Here is a 17678-nt window from a genome sequence, read left to right on the forward strand (position 1 = left end):
GTCAAAATTCGTTGAGAAAAGTAATTCAAGAATTATCAATTACTAGTAGATAGAACCCTTATGACGTTCCTCTTGCAATAAGGTTTACAAGAGGATAAGAAGATTTAAAAAACTGCAACAGTTATCTCCCTTAGCAAGTATCTGACAACAACTATTTTGAGTTACACATTATCTGCATGTAAGTATGATCCCAGTTTTATTAAATCTAAAAAGCTTTAGAACATGTAAATTATTAAAACCCTTTTTCTCTGGATAATCTCATAAGCGAGCATTTCAATAATTTTCTTTTCTAAATATTTGCACAGCCACATATGACACCAATTTATCATATAAAATTTCATAGAAACCCTTTGACCTATTTTGAAAGAGTAATGCTTACAAGGTTTGAAGGTACAAGAGATGTATAACATTTTCTAGTTACCTTATGATAAAAGTTTGATGCTGAGTCAATTCAATTGAAACATTGAAAAACTATCATACATTATGTATTTATCTAATTTAAATAATGTAATACAAATTAAGTTTTTGGTTAATGTTCTCCAGATTCATATTCCGAATTGCCATATTTTTTCTGCCAACGTTCAATATATTCTCTCTTTCTTATATCTCTTCTAGCAAAGTAATCTGGATAAAGAGCCTTTTCTGATGGATGCCATCCGTCCAAAATCTGAAAATTAAAGTCAACAATAACATAAACAGATAAAATGCTACAATTACATACAGGATCAGATCAAGACACTTTGAAAAGGAAAGGTGCCAGCTGGGGTTCCTCAGAAAATGGGGGTGCTAGATCATTATTTACCATTCTTTGTCAATTCTACACATGAAAATGACAATTTTTTTTTTCAGTTATATTACCGTTTTGATAAATTAATGACAGCCATTATTACGACATTAACAAAATGATAAACCCACATATACATGTATAGTGTCTTATTGCCATTTTTATCTGACAGTGTATTCTTATATAAAACTAAAAAGAATTTAATTGCCCAAGCCGTAACTAATTATAGGGATTAACTATTGACACCTTAATTGCTTGTTTTTGGATTACTTTTTTATTGACAGTTCTCAGCGTGTGTATTTAACGGTAATCTTTTATCGGTGATCACCTGTAGTATGTATTTGATACTTTCATTTTGTTCTTTTTGTGAATAGAATGTTTGCACAGTACTCATTTCCATTTTTTGATGTGACAGGTACTCTTTGGCCATTGATACAAATCATTATGTAAACGAGATCATGAATTTAGAAATTATAACCCATGTGTTTTTACCGCATACATTCTTATAATAGACTTAGTATAAATTCATACTTCAACTTGATTGCATTGAATGATACGACCCTTACACAAAACAACGTTTCTTTTCAAAATTGTGGAAAACATGATTATAACGGTCAAAAGACTTTGTAATGTGAATATATTTTCTTGGGTACTAATTTTTGAGGTCTTGAGGTAACTGTGAAAATAGAGAAAACTAGTACACCATGAAAATTAATACATTTACAGTATTTAACCCTTGTGCTACACCCAGACTTGTTCAGGATTGGACAATGTTCCGCTTTATCGGTTCTGGCAGTGTAAATCTGAGTTTAGGAAAGCGCAATTGGTGTCCATCTGTGCTTTAAAATGAGGCTATCTGATATAGAGTTGGTTAATAAATAATGACTTGAAAGCTAAAAGAAGAGGTCACGAGTTTCCACTGTCGAAAAAAATTAGATTTTTTGGGGGTAGGGTTCATTTCTTGAACCCTCGCCAGAGCAGAATTATTCTGTAGTACACTATTTCGCCTGGAAACTAAATAAGAATGATTTCTGTCACCACCATTTCGATGTCAACCCCTTGTATTGACTACTTCTGGTTTATGGACAAACAGAGGCCAAAACTTGGAAAAAATCCTCATTTTTTCACACGAATGACCCTTCAGGGGGCTCCTGACCCCCCACTCATGACTGTAACACATTTTATTTGGCTTCAGTATCCTTCACGTTCTTCAGGTGGTAGGATGAATGTGCTTTGGTTCCTGACTTGTTCCAGTTGAACCCCACAGGTAGCAAATAATGAACAGAAATAGCCAAAAATGACCATTTACGAGTGACAGACCCATTTTCATGTGTTGAAAAAAAAAATTAAAATGGCCACAACTTTTGTGTAAATTATCTGATCAAACTGAAATTCCAACTTGCTCAGTATTGTATAATACTTTTAACTATACAAAATCTCGAAACCATTAAACTTTTGAAGGATATTAATAAAACCACTGAAATTGATATCCATAAATAAAACTTCCTTTCACAGAATTAAAACATGTATTATAACATGATATTACTATTTTGATTCTAAAAAAAATACATACATTATCAGGAATTACAGGTTCTCTCTCATAGGCAACACCACCTGGTGATGTTGGAACTGCAAAAAGGAAATTACAGAGTGTTACATTTCAGATCAAAATTTTAGATTATTGTAGAAAAATACTACAGAAAGTTGCTTTGATGGTAACAAATACCTATGCATTTGAAATTAATAATAGAAAATGGGCCAGAGCTTTAAAAGTTATAGTAGTATTGACTAAAATTAAACCCACACTTATTCAAAGGTTTATTTTTTTGCAATAACCATGTCCATCAGTCCATCTGTCTGTTACACTTTTCTGTTACAGATTTCTCAGTTTCTATTGGAGAGAATGCTTCAGTATTTGGTATACTGTTTTCATATAGTTACTTGTACTGTGTCTCCCTTTTCAAGGTTTGACAGGAATGGTTAAGTGGGGTTATTCTTTGCACAACATAGTGTACAACATCTTGCTTATCTCTAACTCTTTTAATGAAGGTATTAAGTCATATAATATTCATATTTTATAATTGGATATTGACCATATTTCTTTTAATAGTACTTTGAAGGAAGGTATGTATGTCTATGTACAATTTATAATAATAACATTTTACAATTGGGAATTGAGCATATTATTTACTGCTTCGAAGGAAGGTATGTATGTCTATGTACAATTTATAATACATGTAATTACATTTTATAATTGGGTATTGAGCATATTATTTAGTGCTTTGAAGGAAGGTATTTATGTCTATGTACAATTTATAATAATTACATTTTATAATTGAGCAGAGCATACATTGTATTCTATAGGTTTTTTAAAAGAAGCTACTGTGGTATAATGCTTACATTTTATAATTGGGTAGTGAGCATATTGTCTCAGCTCTTTCTGTCCTTCAGCTATCATTTGTTTTGCTTTTACAAAATCCTTTTCATCTTTATTTTCATCAAACCTGGCTCTCAGTAATACAGCTTCATATCTAAATGTTAATCTGAAAATAAAAAAAAATAAGAATAAATGTTGGTATAGTGTATAAAACCATTTAGAAGGCATGCTTGTAATGTCACAGTATTAAATACAGTGAATGTTACCAAGTTTTGAGTTTAAAGTACCCAGTATTTTAACTGTTGCTGAACTTACACTACACTCAGCGACTTGTGTTTCTCTAACACTGAAGTCGGCGTTTTAAATCCGTGTTAGTTGGTGAAACATGGTGCCAGTTGGATTTTTTTCACGGTGAAATGAGTGTTACACTCACCTAGTTGGGACATCGCATAATCCAATTGTTAATTGTGTACGGAGAACCACCAACCTGGGTGAAAAATTAACCAGCACGATGAAGTTAATCTCATTGATCTTTGCCAACAGTATGGACATTAGTACCCAAGCTCCCAGGTCACTGACCTCCAAAATTCATTTGGGATCCCAGAAAATCACAAGAGGGGAGTCCAGAGGACATATGAAAATTCTTAATCCAATCGCCGAAATCGATACTAGTTGATTAGTCCAGCTTTAATCCAAGGCGTTGGTACAATAAAACAGCCGTTAAGACAATGAGCATGTGGTATTAAAGATTGACAAATATAACTTGAAAATCATAGACATTTATCGTCGATACATACTTCATAACAGTCCTGTATTGAGTAACTATAATTAATTGTAGTCCATGTGATGACCAGACACACATTAGAGACATTGTAAACAATGTGTTCATTTAAATTTCTAAAAATAGACAACTAGATAACTTTTATATGAGAGAAAACATCGGTCGGCATCAATGAAAGTTCGTAATCGTTTAATAAAACTTATAATTAAAATAAAGATATATGTAGGTTGTATTTGAAATGTACTTTAAATAAGAAATTTCTCTGTGTTAACTTGAAGTGTTTTAGCAGTTGAAAACAACCGGCTGAAGACACCGTCTTGTCCTCGTTTGGATAACGTCTTGTAACTTATATAATTATTACTGACAATGTTCCCAGTCCTGATTAAGGGCTTCTACTTTACAATTCTCATGTACACATTATCTTGGGACCTGTAATTAGTTTCTTTTATTTCTAGAAGTCGTTAAATTATTAATACTATCAGAAACTAAAAAGCGTCACCAGACTGTTTTTATAGGTCTGTCACTCGAATCAAATTACAAAAATCAATACATTCAAAATGTTTTATTTATATTTATAAAAAGTAATTATCAATTTACAAATGCATAATTAAAATATCAAAAGATTGCATTATTACTAAATAAAAATACGAAGTAATATTTGTACATGATTTCTCCAACTCATTGGACGTAGCTGTGAATAAAAAAAAACCCAACACATCAACAAATGATAAACGTGTGCAATATATAAAAAAAAAAGATGATGCCGAATTTTTAATGACATGGCTAATTTTTTTTTATCTTAACTGGAGTGCTCCGAATTACCTGAGAAACAGAAACACAAAATACATTGTATCTTACAATGAATTCCCCATTATGCCTCATTGAATTTTACACTATTGCAATATACAAATGGTTGGTGTTGGCTAGGTGGACCTGGGTGGTAAACACTCAAAATGTTGATGTGACAAAGAGTTTCACTCGGGTCAGACTTGAGTGTTAGAGAAACAAATTTCGCTGAGTGTAGTGTACATTGTACGTGTAAATATGTTAAATAACTTTCATAAAAATGTTAACTTGATCAAAGACATTAATAGTAGGCGGGATAGGGATATCATGTGTACCTATTAAAAATGTAGCATGGTCATATAGGTTATTTTGAACAAGAGGCTCCAAGGAGTCTGAATCGCTCACCTGGAGACTTTTGAAGGTCTTATAAAAAGGATCATTTCAAAATTTGAAAGAATTTGGCTAAACCTTACAATTTTGGAGATATAATATGCAAACTGTCTCTATGCTCTATTTTTAGTAATGGCTGCCATGTTTTTTGATGGATAGGTGGTGGTGAAAAAAAAAATATCCAGCACCGAATCCCATTTGGGATTACTCCTTGTACAGTAATACAGTCATGGATTGTAACTATAAGTATTAATAGGGGGAGTTCAAGCTTGTAAAAATATTACACCAAACTTCAGGTGTGATTTAGTGTTAAATGTGTCAAATTCGACGAAATGACACTTTGGTATTTAATCATTTTCAATCTTTGTTTATGTGAGAAATTTGTCCTTGAGATGAATATTTTTGTTCACAAGAGTGTGTCCTTACTTCAACCCAGAACGTACCTTCCTTGTGCTTGGTTATAGTGGTAAGCCTGAAGTTGTCTGATACATAGTTTATAGAACGACTTCACAAGTCTAGCATGTGAAATCAGTTCTGTTTGAAGAGACATCGTTCTCGCGAACGGAAAATCTGGTTCTATCTATTTCAACCTTACATGGAACCAGATCAAAAATAGTGTCTACTCGACACAATGTAGTTTCGTCACTTTTACAACATGCCGAAAATGATTAGTATTTTAAAGGCCGTGGCTATTTTGCCGGATCCGGTAAAATAGCTTATTTCATATCATTTAGGTATTTTGCTGGATCCGGCAAAATAGCTAATACAATGTTATTTGGCTATTTTGCCGTCAATATTTAAAAAAAAAAAATGCAAGAATTCATACATACAAAACTTTAAAAACATGAAAGTGGTTATAAAATTGGAGATGTGATGTAGAATATTTTTTTTTTTAATAAAAATTCATCAAATTTTGAATCAAAAGTATTAAATAATTTACACATAAAGTAAAATAGGAATTCTAATCATTAGAAATTTAAATACTTTCTGTCATAATGGTTAAATACGTTGAAATTTGGCAAAAAAATTTCTAAAATTTTACATATAAATTAAAGTAAGATAGAAATTCTAATGTTTAAAAACTGACACAGATTTCTTTACATAAAAAAGATAAATTTTTAATAGGTTGAAATTAAGGTTGAATGATTGATTGTTTGGGTTTAACGCCCGAGCAGCAATATTTCTTCTATATCCAGGCGATGAACATAAAATGGGTGAGAAAATGAACATGAAATGATGATGAAATTAAAAAGGGATGGGATACAAGGATAATTTGGTCGAGAAATTTTGATTGCCACTAGAAATAAGGAGAAGTTGGCATTTGCTTAATACATGTAGGTGTACAAGAAAAATGCTTCCATTCCAAGCATGAACTGCACTTTATGCTCTTTTCTAGATTATCTGCACATTTTCGTCACAAGTTTAATTTACATATTTATATTATTTATATAGGATAATCCGATTTCTGCTTTAAAATGTTATACTTCTTTTAAAATCATATAACGAAATTGAAATGTAGTCAATATACCTTATATATATATATATATATTAACAGCTTATCGTCATTAATCAATATTTTAATGAGGTCCGGCAAAATAGCCACTACCTATTCTAAAATAAGTCTATTTAATGAAGCATGAAAAAAAGATAGAGAAGCATTGACTGTGAGAAAATATGCAGCGACCAAATGACAGGTTGAGATAAGTGGAAGGAATGAGCTGTCTTTGTCAGTTACATTTTGTAGCATATTGGCAAAACGGTGTTATAGTATGATTCTAGTCGGTGACATTTTAGTTGAAATTGATTCAAATGTATTTCTTCACGGAGGAATATCATAAAAAATGGAATGCACAATGAATTAGTCAAAAATGGATTGTGTCTAGAGTGCATATGCAGGTCTGTCAAGACTCGCACATTTTGAAGCTGCTGGACTTTGGAGGTATTTTCTTTTGACCAACTGTTTTTACCTTTGATTTTTTTAAAAACTTTTACCATGCTGTAAGCACATGATAAACCCGTATTTATTTTTTTTTCAAAATGAAAAATAGTCAAACATTGAATAACTTATGAGAGTTTCCTCCCAAACATACATGCATCATACATTTTTTGTAGAAGTCTCTGTACACATTTAAGTTATCTGACATTAAACCCTGATATGCACGCAAGCCGCATATTATATCAACCAGCCATAAATATATTAGATGAAGAGATGTACTAAACAGACGAACACATTCATATTTTTTTCTCACTTTCTGGTCAAGGACTATAACTACATGCACTCCTGGTCTCCGAAGTCAAGATAACTGCGACATAACTGACATGATTTTTTTTCAAAACTTTTTGAATCACGTTCTGTATGTCAATCACTCATTTAAATTATCTAATATCATATAAAAAGGTCATATTACATAAACAGGGCTGCTAAGCTTTCAAGACAGAAATGCGTGAGATTAGGCAAAAGGATAATGCCTCCAAAATCAGCTCCAAAATAAACGTAAATTTAAGACAGAAATTTCAAGAACTACAATGAGGGGCTTGATCCTTAAACCCCCTCCCGATAATGTATCAAATGATTTCACCTCGGTTTGATTTCTAAAATAGTTTCTATGTCAAAGTGTATACAATCAATGATCCATGATCAGGACAAAAATAAGGCATTCATGGAACAGTTAGTGATTCTCGCCAAAAAGTATTGTATTAATTTTACATTTTGTACATGTAATTAAACATTTCACCAAAGTTTCATGAAAATTGGTGAAAAATTAAAGGTTAACCATGATAGGACCCATCTTTATAGACGGATGCTTACCTTACAAGTACACCTAGTCCACAGGGGCGGATACAGGCAGGGGCTAGGAGGGCATGCACCACCCCCCTAAAATTTGCAAAGCACGTGTTGTCAGGTGTAGATTTAGGCGGTTTTAGGTTGAAACTTTAATTTCTCACTAATTTTACCACAAAAGATGTCTACAATGCACCCACTCTAGAAGAATATTTAAAAAATTTAACCTCAAAAAATTGTTAATGTGCCCCACCCACCCCAATCTGAAATCCTGGATCCGCTCCTGATCCATGCTCCCAGTATTTAGTGGAGTCTGAGTTGCTCATTTACTTTTGATCCTCTGTGTCTGTTATTTTGGTGATTTCGTATTCTTTGTCATGTGGGTCTATTTTCTTTGTCTAGTCATTATCCCTGAATTGTGTTCTTTATGAATACTTTTCAAATCCTGGTTTCCTTGATTTCTTTTTGACTGAATGAAGAAAGCTGTAGAATTTTGATGCTGCAGTTGGAGTAATATGTGGTTTCAGTTTCTCTAAAACTTTCCTAGTTTCTAACATTACCCTAAATAGTGGTTTCACCCCAACATTCTCTTTATGACTATAGAGGCAATTTTGTTAAGACATTTTTGCCAATTCTATAAAGTGAATATATTCATGGGCAACAATTTTTGCAGTTTCAAAAAATGTAAACATTGTAGAATTTACAGTCAGTTTCACAGGTACTTGTTTTGCACTGTTATGTTCATTGCAAAGTGGACACTGAAAAAAAAATCAATACTTGTGCAGAAAGACATGTTACAATTATTTTGACATTTATTAGATTTAAAACTAAACAATAAGGTTTTTATAGTAAAGTTATCATTGATAGATATAGAAAATTTCTTTTTTTTAAATACATGTGGATAAAAATAAAGAGTACATGTACGTAGTAATGATGAAGAGACTTTAAAGAAAAAAATTTTGTCATGGCACTACTGACATATCATTTGTTGAAATATGGATTATTCTTTTAAAACAATTATAATTCATGGATATAAAAAACATCTAAAAACTACAAACTACATGATTCTTGTATCAACTAAACAATATACAATGTACATGCTTTAAAAAGTTTTTAAAAATATAATTTAAGTAAAAGACAATTCCTACATCAAAATTTATAAAATTATCACAGTGATATTAGGCCAATCAAAATATTCTTTTGGTTCTCATGCCTTTTTCATGACAACCAATGAGGGGTAAGGCGTTTCTTTCAATCTTTTTATTGCCCCAAAAATATTATGAGGGTGCTTTTGACATTATTCATGACAAAAACAAATGAGATGTTTTTTCTTATTGATATGGTGAATAAAATACAAATTGAGATATCCTGAAAAGATAATGAAGGGCATGAGAACCAATACATTATTTTTAGTTGGCCTTAATTGCACATAACATGAAACATCACAGTGAATAGTCAACTATTACATGAATCTACATGTAAAAACATAGAAAAAAGCAATGCCATATAAAGGCCCCAACTACGATAATAATTAAATTAACTTCTTGTGTAGTCACTAACATGATTGTCAAATGTGTAATGAATTAAAGAAAAAATAAGAGTTAATGACCAGATAAGATAATTAATAACAAAAAACAGTGAATGTATGTATTTATATCATGTGAAACTTATCATTTATCTTATTAAGGAAAAAATATTTATGTATACAAGTTAAAAATAAATTAAAGAAAAAAACAGACAATAAATTATCAAATTAAAACACAAATAAATAATACATGTATAAATAAATATTTTTTATAAAAAAATAATGTTTTTTTTTTAAATTAGTTTTGATAAAGTGGTCCATATATGTATCACAGATCTACATGATTAAATTAAAAACAGATGTGATCTAAATAACATTTCATTACAATATGCTGCCTCAAATGTCATATTAATTATCTCCCTTTTTTAATTGCACACAAAATCTTTCTACAATAACCACTAACAACAATCTATTATATTCTCCTAAACCTTAACAAATAATCAATACAACAAAGATTTCTCCAAAGGAGATAACCCTGTAACTGTACACTGGTACAACTGTCATGGTCTGTATGATTGTATATCTACAGTATTAGTAGAACTGCGTTGGTCATATGTCATCTGGCAATGACGGAAGCTCTGCATCTTTAGGGTCTGTGGCATCAATTCTCACACCTGAAATAGAGCAAGTATATAAATGCAAATACACAGCTAGATAGTGTTCCCTAAAGGTGGTTTTGAGGGGACCCAAACACCCTTCCCCTTTCTGTTAATTTCTCCTAAACAGATGTTAATGTTTGCATGATAAGCCTTCAAATTTGTCTTTAATGTGCTAGAGTGCCCAACTTTGTCATGGATTACTCTGATTGAAACACTACTTGAATATGTCCTTAAGTTAGAAATTATTTTATTTTTATCATATTGAAATATGCTAAACCTATTTAATGTAAAAATATGATAATTGTCATATTCTAGGTAGATGCACAAAAAGGAAAAAACACTCACAAACAAAAGTAGGAAATCTTGGACTGCCTGAGTTGGTGTATTCCTGAAACTTGTAGGTAATAATAGATCCTATCTTTGGTGGTCTTCTATGATCTTTGTCTGTCAATCTATAAGAGACATGCATGAACATAAACTAAAAAAGTCTAGGGTCAGGATCTTTCCTCCTGTTTCAACATCTTTATATTAAAAATAAATGTATGACCAAAGTTTCATTCATCTGTCAAAGGTCAGAAATTACTTTATAAAATTTATTTGTCTTTTCGATGCGGTCACTGATTCAATATCACCAAAATTATTCCAATCAAAAAAGACCAAACATTCAGCTTAATGTCTGAAAATGATTTTTTAAAACTTTCGTTTTGTTGCAAATCATCTGGAGGTGTTTCTATTAAAATACAATATACGTGTCAAAGCACTTTTATTCGAGTTAAACTCTATTTATCTTCTATCTGAGAAAAATTTAAATGATTAAATAATTAAAGATGATCATCCAACTATATATACCAGAGGTCACTTTGGAAATGAAGGAAAACAATTGAAGGATGAAAGACTTTTTGCCTAATACATGTATATAGTGACTTTTGAAATACATGTAATGGAAAATGAAATAATCTATTGATGCATTCACGCCTAATAAGGTCACTTCTGGAAAAGACTTACCCTGAGCCAACAGAGAATTCCTTCCCATTTTCCATCTTACACCTAAGAGCTCCTACAGCACCTTGGAACCTTCCTTTCCCAGGATCATATCCTATTACTACTGCCTGAAAACATAACGAAAATATATAATTAAAATTACATCAAAAGAAAGAAACAATTCACTCAAGTTTCATGAAAATTGATGGAAGCAGTCATGAGTAATTGTGCAGTGTGTGAACAATAGATGGACAGACTAGTATGTTTTAATAAGTCTCTTCTAGAAAGATGGGTGTATAAAACTGGACTAGTAAACAATGAAATGGTTATGGGTATGGGATGTTATATCTACTTATTTAAAGTATAGAATTTTTTTCTGGTTTGATTAAGACTTGCTATGCCCATCATAAAATTCATATAGACAAATCAGTATTGCTTATCATTTTTTTTAAATTTGTAATCCTATGTACAGCCCCCTTCATGATAGAAATATATTTTCAACATTAAAGAATCTGACAATAGCAGTACCTCAGCATCATAGAATTTCTTGAGTTTGAGCAGAGTTTTAGATCTACATCTTTCGTACACAGAACCTGGCTGCCTTATCATCAATCCTTCAGCCCCTAGCTTTATCATTTTCTTGAGATCATCTTCTAGCTGTTGTTTACTGGTACATTTATACTGGTCTACCAACTCAGCATACTGAGGTCTGAAAGAGAATAAAATTCCAGGTTTTTGTCCAGTTTTATACAGAGTATTTTGAAGTTGCCAGTAAATTTTAAAGATATCATGTACCATTTCATCACAATTTCAAAATTCTGAACCTTCATCAGCACAAATCCACCTTTCAATATTGGCAAACAATTAAACATTCTAATGACTAAATTTGAATTTTCAGGAAAAATCTTGTTACAAATAACAGTATAAGACTGTATAGAATCACAAAATTTACCAGTTAAGTATTGTGTTCTCAATAAAAACAAAAGAATATTGACAATCTCCAAGTTCACAACTTACTTATTTGGTTCAAACCACTCTTTCAAAGCTTTCTGTCTTTTCTCAAAAACATCTTTTCCCATATTAGGAGAATCAAAAACCTACAAGAAAGAGACAACCATTTTTAAAAGTAATTTTTCTCACTCTGTAAATCACAAAAAGAGACCACCATGAAACTTATTAGGTAGATTGCAATGAAAACAAACTGAAAAGCCTTACTTATTTTATTATCCAGGTATTATAGATTTCTCTCATGTCACCAATGCACTTTTGACCTGTGTAACATAACAGCAGCTCTGTCCAAAATGAACAGAAACCATGGCAAAAAAGAATTCTCTTTCCAGTGCAAATACATTAGGCTATCACTACCTATTTGTCTCTTTAACATTGGATTTTTAAACATATTTGCCAGCTACTATGAAATCCAATATATAGGGAAATATGCTTACACAGTATTTCAGTTTCTTCCAGTCATCAATTTCAGGATTTTTGACAATCTTAATTGTTTGCTGAAATTTCTTTCTGCCTCCAAACAACTCTCCATCTAGATGCATATCTTTTGGTAAATCCTTAAAAAAATTAAATTAAAAAATGAAGCCAGCATTTTTAGGTAAAATGCTTTCAAATAAAGGGGAATGACTCCAAAGACAGTAATGATCATGAACTCCTAAATATTAGAAATGCAATCATTAAACAGTTAATGCTATTTTTTGTATCATATTCTAAATATAACATATAAACATTAAATAAAAGTATAAGGACAGCTGTAAACTAAGTTTTAACCTACCTTTGTAAACCATTTGGGTGCATAAAATGGATTTCCAAGTCGTGAATAAAAGCACCTACAAATAAAACAAAATGTAATTAATTTGAGACAAAAACAGGGGTTGCAGTGATCCAAGGTACAGACTCTCAATTTCAGATCTAGGACCTTTAAAATTTCATTTCCCCAGGTCTGGGACTTTTAGCTACATTATATATTCACTGACACTTTATTACGGACTTTTGACTTTATTCAACTGGACCTTTGATTGGAAACTGCTCTTGAAAGTAAATTAGTACCCTTGAAAAACTAATTTAAAATGTGAAGTTTATAGGATATGCTTATAAAATGTATACTGGTAAATGATTTCACCTCAATATATGTACTCACTTTCCATTCCAGAATGCTCTCACTCCATCAAGCTTTTCACTGATCCACCAACCAACAGGGTCTGAACAATTTCTACAAGAAATGAAACATAGCATTATACATAACTCATTTTACAGGTTATGATTTATATGAAGTAAAGTCTTATTATGATTTCAACATAATATCAAGATAATGAGCTTCCAAATCAATTGAAAACAAAAAGATCTGAAGAGTAGAAAAAACGAAAGCTAACAGAAACAAGCAAACTTTTGTTGTGGTTGTATAAAAAATCTATTTAGTTGAAATACATGTATGTTGTAGACGTACTTTGTTTCATATTTGTGAGCCAACAACAGGCTTATTGTTATATGAGAGAAGTGCTGGCTTGGCTCGGGTGCCTTTCTCTTTTCCACAGGCAGTTTTCCAATCCTTGCTTTTTCAAATGTGTCACCAAGATATTCACGCAGGTGTTTACATGTTCTCTTATTTGTAGCATTTTTCTGTATTTTCCAACCAATACACCTGCAAATACAACACAATTCTATAATAAATATGTCATAAATGTAGTAATACCAATTGAAAAGTTAAAAAAAAAGAAACAAACAACAAAATATCAAAATGAAATTATGACAATCTGTTGGGATAAATACATGCAAACAAACTAAATATGATAAATTTCATTTTAAATCAAAAACCATGAGACAATAGAAGTAAATATTCCTAGTTTCATGATAATAGAAAAAAAATTATGGTAAATGTTTTAAAATACATAACCAGAATTTAGAGAAGAAAACTGACACCAGGACTGTGTCAAAGTACCCCACCATACTGCAAAAAAAAAAACCAAACAAACACGCACAAGCAAAAAACAGCCATAGACAGACTATGGATCTTTCATGAATAGATTACAGTGAATTTCAAGATCCAGAATTTGATTTACTATTACATGTTAAAATCCCCAAATGTGAGATTTCAGATTTCTGGTACACTTAATCTATCAACTTACGTGCATGTAAAATCACTGCCAGTTCTCTTTAATCTATAGCCACCAGGTAGACTGACTTGTACCCCTTCTTCTAGTTTCTTGGCTGGTTTAGGTCTCGTACTCTTCCTGCCATCACCTGGATGTAGGTACTGTTTTAAATGGTTGGGATCTTTCCTGTAGCACTCATCCCAGTATTGGCATTTTGGGATGTACACTGTTTCTTCTTCTTTTGAAGTTGATGGAGTGGCATCGTCATCTTTCTTAGGTTTGTCTGTCTGTAAATTAAGAAAAATTGGTTCAGTTTCATTAATTACCTCAGGATTGAAATATTTTAATATAAAGTAAACTCCCTACTCTACATAATATAAGGACGTAAAATTTATTTGAGGAATGACTGTTATATTTTTTCAGTCTATGAAGTAATCTCAATCACATGGTGCACCATGGGCATTGAGGTTATTTCAAATAGACCAAAAAATATAACAGTCATTTCTTGTAATTTAATTTAAGTATCAAAATTCAACAAGTAGATCATTAAAAAAAAATGATGACGTAGCAGTCGTTACAAAATTTGGTCTATGAGATGATAACTGAAAATTTTTATCCAATCAGAAACCATGTTACTTCTGAAATTAAGTTATTTTTTAAGAATGTCAGGTGAGTTGAGAAGATAATATCACAGCAGAAACATAGTAAAATAAAATTTCATGAGCTCTTAAATCACACATGAGCATGTACCTTGGTGATAGAAACTGTTCTGGAGCGAAGTTTTTTTAATGGTGGCAGTGATGGTTCATCGTCTTCATCATCACTGATAGCATGAGTTCTACTTCTCTTTAATTTTGGTTTTGTATCATCTTCCATTTCGACATCTTGAAAAAGATTCTTTCTTATATATTCATTTTTTTCTTGATGATGATGATGATGATGATGAAAACGAAAATATTGAAAGACCTGTGGAATGACAATATTATTATGATGGTGATGTTGATGATGTCAGCTGACAACAAAAATGATGATAAATGATCACGCATGATGAAAGAAATAAACAAGTTTTATTATATATATGTATTGACTTATACTAATTCTACAAACATTCACATTTAAAAAGTACAGAAAAAGTTTAATTCAACCCTAGACACATTGTGCTCATGAATCACCTGTAGCTTTTATGCAAAGCACAGAAAAAAAAGGGTCAGTTTCTCAAAAAGTCACAATTATGTCACAATGCAATTTTCTGTTAAGACATCATGGCATATGACTTTTAGTGAAGTTTCAAATTCATATAAAATATGCATGTATTACTGATGTTGATTAATGTACACACAAATGTATACATATACACAATTATAGATCACCAAGCACACAGAAATAGTTTTTTTTACGTATCATACCTGTATCCCCACCAGTATCATCTGCAGTTTTCTTTTTGTCTTCATCTTCATCCCCAGGGTGAAGGAAGTCCTTTTTATGTTGAGCATCTTTCCTGTAGCATTTGGCCCAGTATTTACACTTTTGTTTCTTGTGAGGTGCCATTTTGTTGATATAATTTGTGTTAAGGCTGTCAAAGAAGAAACGTGTTATGTATTACATGAATAATGAATTATTTGAAGTTACTTCACCTTTTAATTAATTAATGTAATTACTGGATTTAAAATTCAGCAATGCTTCAGGTTGCCTGACAAGCTATCAGTTCACTTTGAGTGTGAATGTTTGAAATATTCCAACAACTCCTTGAATTACATGTTACTCAAAACAATTTGGAAGATACATGTACATTTGTACCTGAAGCACAAGGGCTTGCTCGAACAATCAAATATCCAGCCACAATAGTATATAACATAAATGTAGGTCACTGTAGGTTGTATACTATTGGGGTGTATATTTGATAGTGGGAACAAACCCTAGGCCTTGTGCCTGAAGGTGAAGGACACTGTATGCTGTTTGCAACTTGGTCATTACAAGACTTCATATCACAATAAAATATGCATGTTTTATGCTTTGGTGAAAAGACGTCAGTAGAATACCTGTTCGTGAGTAGATATGTATATAGAGCAAAGGTAGAGTAATGTTTTTGTTGAACTTGAGGATGTAAAATCAATTTTATTTGTTTATAAATCAATTATTACAAAGTTGGACAATATTTACGATGGCTTTTAAATAATTATACAGTCTATATATGAAGATTTACCACAGCTATGTATTAGTCCTGCTCCTATCTTATTCTAAAGCTGAGTAAGCAAAGTTGGGTTTTTATAGTGATCATTGATCTCTGTTCAGGCCCGTCGAAACTTGTTCAGTTTGTTTACTTATCACGCAAATGTTAAATTCTCCCAACCAAAAAGTATAGCCAATTCATACAAAATAACGTACAAATAATTGGAGCCATTAGATTAAATGAAGAAATTCTGAGAGGTACTGATTTCCATACCAGGCCCCTTCATTACATAGAGAAAATAAATTGTTAATAAAATTACCGGGGACTTCAAATATACACTCCCTGAAATCACCAATTATATCGTTCGGATTTTTTAAAATAGCCTTCAATAAAACTCCTTGGTTTTATAGATAAAGAAGCAGTCAGGTCTTAAACATACTACTTTGCATTCTTTTAAACACTTCTCGTAGTTTATTGTCGATCTGGGACTAATGAAACAACTATACACCTAATTCTCTCAGTATTACTATAGAGAATGCTGGTAAACCCGAGAGGAGCCGAATGAAGATTCTCCCAACTTGTGGACTTGTGCAAACTTCTTTTTTTTAAATTCAATGGTTGAAGCAGCCCCACTAGTCACGAAATGGGTGATCCAGATTTGGGAGTGCCTCGCTTAAACTATTTAAAAAAAAAAAAAAATTAAATAAAATTGAATATTTCACTATTTACTGCTTGACAAATGATAAACATAATGACTAAGCACAGGTTTCATCATCAAATACTTCTAATTAAATCAACACAATGATTTGAACATTCAAAGTCCATATTTCTATAATTGCTTGGACCTGAAAGTGGAACTACTGTAGTTAGATGATGAATTAAGGATCATTTGTACCACTTGTTAGTTTTTCTTTCTATTGTCCATCAGAAAGGTTCAAAGAGGCTAAAAACAATACAAACAGTGAAATAAGGCGTTTTTTATTCTTAAAAATAAGAAGCTTCACAGAGCGCAGCATGATACAGTAGTTGGACTTACAATTCATTATGGACACAACAACTGGTTTGGATACAATATTGCACAAAATCTGAAATTCAAATTAAAAGTTTCAAAATCAGACAAAAAAAAAATTAGTAGAATTTTTGGGGTGTGGTCCTTTTGACCCTATTATAACTAAAAAACCATAAGAGATATCTGAAATTTGATTGGAAAAAGCAGGCAGGAATTTCAATAAAGAATAAAAAAAAAAATTAAAAAAATGAAATTAAAACAAAATGTTAAAAAGTCATCTTTTTTGGTGTGTGGCCCTTCGACCCTTTATAATTCAAAAACCATAAGAGATAT

At 31.5% G+C, this 17678-nt stretch overlaps 2 protein-coding genes across 2 annotated transcripts; both read right to left on the reverse strand.

The window, feature by feature from the left end:
- Window positions 1-469: 469 nt before the first annotated feature.
- Window positions 470-5722, reverse strand: LOC148617233 (NADH dehydrogenase [ubiquinone] 1 beta subcomplex subunit 9-like). Its single transcript, XM_088584742.1, has 4 exons — window positions 5562-5722; window positions 3185-3327; window positions 2358-2413; window positions 470-667 (listed from the first exon to the last, which is right to left on the reverse strand). Exons 1-4 carry the CDS (start codon window positions 5666-5668, stop codon window positions 530-532), a joined length of 444 nt encoding a protein of 147 aa, XP_088440868.1. The 5' UTR covers window positions 5669-5722; the 3' UTR covers window positions 470-529.
- A 2972-nt stretch (window positions 5723-8694) lies between these two features.
- LOC148617234 (uncharacterized) lies at window positions 8695-16508 on the reverse strand. Its single transcript, XM_088584744.1, has 13 exons — window positions 16370-16508; window positions 15573-15739; window positions 14917-15050; window positions 14200-14453; window positions 13521-13715; window positions 13215-13286; window positions 12849-12903; window positions 12511-12630; window positions 12083-12162; window positions 11594-11774; window positions 11090-11193; window positions 10430-10536; window positions 8695-10099 (listed from the first exon to the last, which is right to left on the reverse strand). The coding sequence occupies exons 2-13, from the start codon at window positions 15712-15714 to the stop codon at window positions 10035-10037; spliced, it is 1509 nt and encodes a 502-aa protein (XP_088440870.1). The 5' UTR covers window positions 15715-15739; window positions 16370-16508; the 3' UTR covers window positions 8695-10034.
- Between the last annotated feature and the right edge of the window lie 1170 nt (window positions 16509-17678).

Source organism: Perna viridis, chromosome 5, assembly GCF_037379345.1.
Source record: "Perna viridis isolate PV_CMFRI_1.1 ecotype Kerala chromosome 5, ASM3737934v1, whole genome shotgun sequence".
Taxonomy (NCBI): Eukaryota; Metazoa; Mollusca; class Bivalvia; order Mytilida; family Mytilidae; genus Perna; species Perna viridis.

What these genes read in the sequence shown, in the direction of transcription:
- LOC148617234 (XM_088584744.1), bottom strand. Translation starts at nt 15,714, where the DNA reads ATGGCACCTCACAAGAAACAAAAGTGTAAATACTGGGCCAAATGCTAC. An exon ending in TGATACTGGTGGGGATACAG is followed by an intron (nt 15,051 to 15,572) that starts GTATGATACGTA and finishes ATCTTTTTCAAG; the next exon opens with ATGTCGAAATGGAAGATGAT. An exon ending in GAATTCTCTGTTGGCTCAGG is followed by an intron (nt 10,537 to 11,089) that starts GTAAGTCTTTTC and finishes TGTCTCTTATAG; the next exon opens with ATTGACAGACAAAGATCATA.
- LOC148617233 (XM_088584742.1), bottom strand. Translation starts at nt 5,668, where the DNA reads ATGTCTCTTCAAACAGAACTGATTTCACATGCTAGACTTGTGAAGTCG. An exon ending in TATAACCAAGCACAAGGAAG is followed by an intron (nt 3,328 to 5,561) that starts GTACGTTCTGGG and finishes TTTTATTTTCAG; the next exon opens with ATTAACATTTAGATATGAAG. An exon ending in AACCTGTAATTCCTGATAAT is followed by an intron (nt 668 to 2,357) that starts GTATGTATTTTT and finishes TTTAATTTTCAG; the next exon opens with ATTTTGGACGGATGGCATCC.